This window comes from Diceros bicornis, chromosome 11, assembly GCF_020826845.1.
Source record: "Diceros bicornis minor isolate mBicDic1 chromosome 11, mDicBic1.mat.cur, whole genome shotgun sequence".
In the NCBI taxonomy this organism is placed as follows: Eukaryota; Metazoa; Chordata; class Mammalia; order Perissodactyla; family Rhinocerotidae; genus Diceros; species Diceros bicornis.
The window spans coordinates 45,921,459-45,927,494 of NC_080750.1; the positions used below are offsets into that span (position 1 = coordinate 45,921,459).

At 42.1% G+C, this 6,036-nt stretch overlaps 1 protein-coding gene across 2 annotated transcripts in view; it reads right to left on the reverse strand.

The window, feature by feature from the left end:
* Window positions 1–6,036, reverse strand: part of GASK1B (golgi associated kinase 1B) — a 47,744-nt gene that overhangs the window by 41,240 nt on the left and 468 nt on the right. Inside the window, exons 1-2 of one of the 2 annotated variants that reach the window (XM_058550263.1) lie at window positions 5,827–5,995; window positions 3,997–5,140 (exon numbers count right to left, since the gene is read on the reverse strand). In XM_058550263.1, coding sequence (XP_058406246.1) covers window positions 3,997–4,906 — 910 coding nt within the window. In that variant the 5' untranslated portion in view covers window positions 4,907–5,140; window positions 5,827–5,995. Of the gene's footprint in view, window positions 1–3,996; window positions 5,141–5,826; window positions 5,996–6,036 lie in introns of those variants that run through there. The other variant, XM_058550262.1, reaches the window with a different exon arrangement.

Consider the following 6,036-nt stretch of genomic DNA (forward strand, 5'->3'; position numbering starts at 1 on the left):
TGTATATTTTTTACATCCAGACAATTTATATGACTTTGAGCAAGGTACTTAATTACTCTGAGCCTCTATTCTCACATCCGCAAAATGTCTCTTATAGAATACCTGCCTTGTACAATTTTTATGAGGATTCAATGAGACAGTGCATGCACAGTACTTAAAACAGTGCTTGGTATACATTAACATCAATATTACTCTTGCTATGGTTAAGGTTGTTATCTCCTTGAGAAAAAAGAGGTTCCCATAGCCTGTATCTGTGCGTCAGTGTCTAAGATGTCTATTTCCAGTTATATTAAATAACTACGTATACTAATAGGTTGTGGTGATGAAGAAAGAAGGCATATCTTAAGGCCCCTTAAAGCATTTGTTGAGGGAAGCAGATTGATGAAAACAGGAAAGACTTGGAAGTTAGAAGACAAAAGTTTGAATTCTTTCTGGACAACTAACTTATTGTACGATCTTGAGCTGTCTTCTTATTATCTTTCTTTCATCTCAAAATTGAGGTAAAAAAATGTTGACTGCATAGTTTTCTTCGAAAGAGTAACTGAGAAAAGCCAAATGTCTAGATTCAACTCACAATACGGACTAGCTATGTTCTTGGTACTGGGCATGAATTTATTTTCACAAACATTAATCAAAAGTCAGAGAACAGAAACAACATTTAGAGAAGATGACTTAGAGGATTTGCTGACTAGCCACTTCCCCAGATATTAAAGGTTCTACTCCTTTAGATCCAAGCCAGATCATCATAGAACTATATACCTAAACTAAATCCTATTGTTCCTCCTACAGAAAACTCATTATCAAATTACATTATAGTGTGAGGCCACCAGACTACATTGATGGACCTCACAAGAACAAGCTTTATAAATCTTATTATTTGCATTATACAGAGGCTGCCAAGGACATTTTTTCATTAACTCTACAATGAGCTCTTTATAAGATCCTCCAGGAGAAATTCCAGCCAAGATTTAGAACTAAAAATGGTAGTACGTGTCATGAGTATTAGAAGCTGAAGGCAAATATAGATTTACTGTTTAGTCAACGGAACAGGCCAAGAATGCATTCCTGCATTCATTCAAAAATATTTATTGAGTACCTACTAGGTACCAGACTCTCCACTAGGATCTAGAAATGCAATGATAAACAAGACAAGAAATATCTCTACCTTCGCAGATCTAGAGACTAGTGGGAAGGAACAGATGATTGCACAAGCAATTATAATATAAAGCAATGATATAGAATGAGCCAGAAATACGTGCTGGGTAACTAGATAAGATGTATCACCTCCTTGGGTGGACAGGGAGGCTCAAACAAAGCTAAGTTTGTTTGAGGACCATAGAAAGAAAATGCACACTTCTGTGGAAATCAGGGGAAGAAAGACACAGGTCAGAAAAAGACTAGAAGTAGGTGGATGAAGAGAGATACTGAGAACCTAAGACTGTCTAATACATCTCCTACCATGAGCAGAACTGATCTATTTACATACTTTACATCAGTGTAATAGTCTACATGAGTAGAATTATATCGCGTAGAGTGCTCATATCTATATTTAAATCATTTCATAGCCTCCTGAGGAAATTGGCCTGATGTTATGATTCTAAATAAATCAGAGAAGGTATAAAAGAAAGTACAAAGAAAGATCTGGTATTGTTTGAGATATATCTTAGGTATTTACTTCATCACATTAAGACATGTATTAATACAATCTTGTTGGTTTCTTTCCAACACCACTTACTTCTGAAAGGAGAGAGGAACACCAGGCTACAGTGGGATTATAAACCCCTCCTTCAAATTGAATGCAACTGCCCTCTTTATTCCCAAAGATGCTGGATATTCAGAGCACAGAATTAAATATCTAAGAGAAATCCTGGTATCAAAAAGTTTAACTAACAGTCAGGAGACCTGGGTTTTAGTTCTTCTCTCGTCACATAAAGAAATGATATTTGAGGCTTGGAGGCTATGTGAGTAACTCAATGAACTTGGTACCTCATGTATTTAGTGTAGTAACAAAAATTGCTAACATTTTTTGAAAGTTTACTGTGTGACAAGCACTGGTTCCAAATGTTTCCCATGTATTAACTAACAATCACCTCATGAGGTAGGTATTACTGTCATTTTACAGCTGAGAAAATTAAGGCATAGAGAGATATTGTAACGTTTCCAAGGCATGTGGCTGGTAAATTCAAACCCAGGCAGTCCAGCTCCAGAGCCCAAGCTACCCACTACTTTATTCTCCCAGAAATCCAGAAGCATCCCAGGGAAGCTCAGAGGACACATCAGAGTACCGTGCCTCAGGATATGTTCAAGAGATCACCTTCTCTTCTCAGGGGGCTTTATGACATGAAAATAAAGGGCAATATGGCATAACAAGGATGACCCTATGCCCTGCTGTGCCCAGGACAGCCTCAGTGTATGCCTGTTATCTCAACGCCCACCAATATCTTCTTTCATTCCCGGCTGTTCCAGTTTGGATTGTAAGTGATACCGTCACCTAAGCCCAGTGGTTAAAAGGTTATGTTCTGAAGTTTGCTGGGCCTAGGTTCAAAACCCAGCTTAGCCATTAATGTTCGCTGTGGGAGTTGAGGCCAATTACTTTGCTTAACTAAGGCTCAATTTTCTCATCTACTAAATGGAAATAACAGCAGTACTTCCTTCATAGCATTGTTGTGAAAACCACAGCAGTCAATGCATGTATGAACTACCCGAATCAATTAGTATAGTGCTTAGCAAATAGCGAGCACCCAATAAAAATTAGCTTTTACCAACATTCGATTAAATGTTTGAGAGGCTATCTCACATTGGCATAATCACGGTGGACTATTTGTGAACTTGAGACATCAAAACACACCTATGAATCTGAAGCACTCAGACGTGAACCAGGATAAGTAAGGAATGCCAAATCTTTCTAAGCAAATCACTGGTACTTCCAAAAGTACCCATTCTAAGACTAAATTATAATCCTAAAGCCATTGGAAATGCAGTTTAGTTCTCAGACACTCCCAGGAGTTTTAATTTAGTCCAGACTCCATGGGAAGCTCACTAAAATGCTAAATTTTATGGGGACACGATACAGGAATATCCCTTGAGCTTGTAATTTCTTTGGGGTCCTTTTTAGCCTGTCAGGCCACCCTAGATTCATAGTGGCAATTTCTGGGATCATTCTGCTTTCAAACACAAGCCACTGACCCACTCTTCTTTGTATTCAAACCTTGGAACAGCCTCAAGATTCAGAGAATATCCTTTATCTGGCATGAGCATGGCCAGACTAGCCAGCCCCTTTGCCTACAATGGAAGTGACTGGCTACATACCCTAGAACCTGCCAAAATGTTTGTCATGTGAGAGAATCTTGGAAATTAGGCTCAACAAACCAGAGTCATGGGCCTGAAGAAACCATATGGCTAGTTAGTATACATACTGAACAAATCACCTATTTTTGCCTCATTTTCCTTGTAAAAGAAAGGGATTAAATCCATTGTAAAAAATTAAGGGGTTGAATCTAACATGGTCTGGCTCTGGACCTCTTAAAAAGTCTCCATCTGCTGAAGAAAGATAAGCCACTTCCTCCTTACTTTTAAAAATTTCTAAGGAAGGAAATTCTACTTACTTCCATAGTAACCTGTCTAATAATATGCCTGACTGTCAGCAAGTTCTTTTGCCTCCACCCTGGCTTCCTCTCCTCATCATGCAAATTGCCATTGGCTTTAATTAGATTTAATAAGCCACTGGGAAGTGCAGTGAGGGAAATGGAGAGCAAAGATTACACAGTGTGGGCTTACTCGCGCATGTCGAATACAGCTTTTCCCTGGAACTCGCATATCCTCCCAAAGCTGGGAAAATAAAGAATGCCAAGCGTATGGAAAGACACGCTGCTGCTGCTGCTGTCCAAATGTGAACCGTGGGTGGAGAAAATCACTTAGAAAAAGAGAGTGAAGGAAAAGAGAAAATCAACCCGAATCACCAACAGCTGCAAATAACGAAGCACGTGAAGCTCTTACCTTGGATGAACTCCGATTTCCTGCTCACAGAAGGCAGGGTCCTGTTGAGCCCCAGGATCCTGTCCAGGTGGAAGGCAAACACCTCACTCATGTCCAAAGGCTGCTTGAGCAGCCCACAGGGGCTAGGGCCACAGCCAGGCACAGAGCCAACAGCGGTCCCCTCCAGCACCAGCAAGCGCGCTAGGCTCTTGGAGGGCACTGGCTGGAGGCCTGTCACTGCGCCATCGGCCAACAGACGCATTCTGCGGATGTCTTCTTTGCTCAGCCACGAGGGGGCGCTCTCGCTGTAGATCCTGATGTTGCTCTCCCTGGCCTTGGGCTGCTGGAAATCTGAGCCCCCATCCCGTGCTCCAGGACCCCGTATCAACCTCCAGGGTCGTTCCCCAACCTTGGCTAGGTTTCCTCCCTGGACGTACCCAGGCACTTCAGCATCAGCAGCCCTTGCAGCTTCCTGCGGCTGAAGGGATGGTCCGACCAAAGCCTCATGTCCAGGGGCCAGAGATGCCGCTGCATACTTCTTCCTGCGCTTGGGTTTCACTGTGCCACGGATATTGGCGGGCTTGCTGCGCTTGGAACGTAGGGTAATGTATACCACATTGGGTTGCAGAGTGGTTCCGTTGCCCTGGGACTCGGGAGGGGCCAGAGTACCGTCCAAGGGTATCTCAGGGAAGGGTGCCTCGGCGGTGTCGCGGCTCTGCTGCGGCCCCTTTTCCGCTGCCGATCTGTGCTGCAGAGAGGCGCGCCCCACCTGGCTCACCAGGAAGCCCAGGTAGATGGCACAGGCAGTGCCCAGCAGGAGGTTCCTCCGGGTCCTTGGGCGCCGGCTGCTCCAGAGTTTACACACCCGCGGGACGCACAGGGAGCAAATGAACCAGTTTATGAGTTGCCCTGGCTTGTCTGGACAGGTCATTTCTCTGCCGCATCCACATGTTGAACGGAGTTTAAAGTCTGCAGTGGGCTCCTGCTGGCATGATGCATGACTTCCTGAATTCAGCTGTCGCCTCCGCTTAGGTGTCTAAGTGCTCTCCAGTGGGTAGAGGTGGAAGCAAATGGTTGGTGATGGAGTTGGGAAAGTTTCTGACACTCGCCACCACAAACCATTTAAACTCCTATCAGCCTCCCCAAGGAGAAGTGTGGCTTGTTTCTGGGAATGAATGGAAACAGAGTTTACTGAGTCACAATCTCAGACTGGTTCAGTTCACCTACAAGAGGAAAGAAACAAAGTAACCCTTTCCTTTCATAAACATCACCATTAAACAAAGCTTAAAAATTAGAAACAAGATAAACGTATAGATTTGGTATTCAGGGTAAAGTAGTGAAAACAAGCCACAAAAAGTCCAAGAATATTTTATAACTTGTAGCTAGAGTCGTATAATTTGATTCTGAAGGAAAAGCATTAAAATTTGACAAACCCAGGCTTTTCCTTTTTGAAATTCAGAAATAAGGCAAGTAATAGATTTTTTAAAAATCTACAGCTATCTCATATTTATTTTTAAAAGTCCTGCATTAACTAATTGGGCAGAAGCACCAAGTGCTAACATTCAAACTCAGAAACTTATTCTCTTAATCTGATGGTATAATTTTTTCTTCATAATATGTTCCATTATCTTACATTATTATAATATAAAGCCATTAATGCCCATATATATTGGAAGCAGTTACATTTATTCAGTCACACACGCACACACACAAACACAAAACACAGATCCCACTGATTTTTATTCCTTTTCTTTCCACCAAAGTCAGCTCAAAGAAAATAAAAGGATCTGTAGCTCCATTTTCACATTATTTAAGAGAAAAGGAAGAGGAACTCATAGCAACCTTACTTACACAGCTGGCCCCACGCTTGGCTCCAGGAAGAATGTAATCCCTGACTCTAATGCAAAGAACTTTTAAAGGCTGAGGCATGTAAGTAGAACATATTTCATGGTCAAGAGTGTTCCACATTTCAAATATTTCAGCTCAGCTTTAAAAGCTCCCTTGAAAACTACTGATTGCAAAGCAAAACGGTTACTTGGAAGCTGGCTGTGGATAACCCAG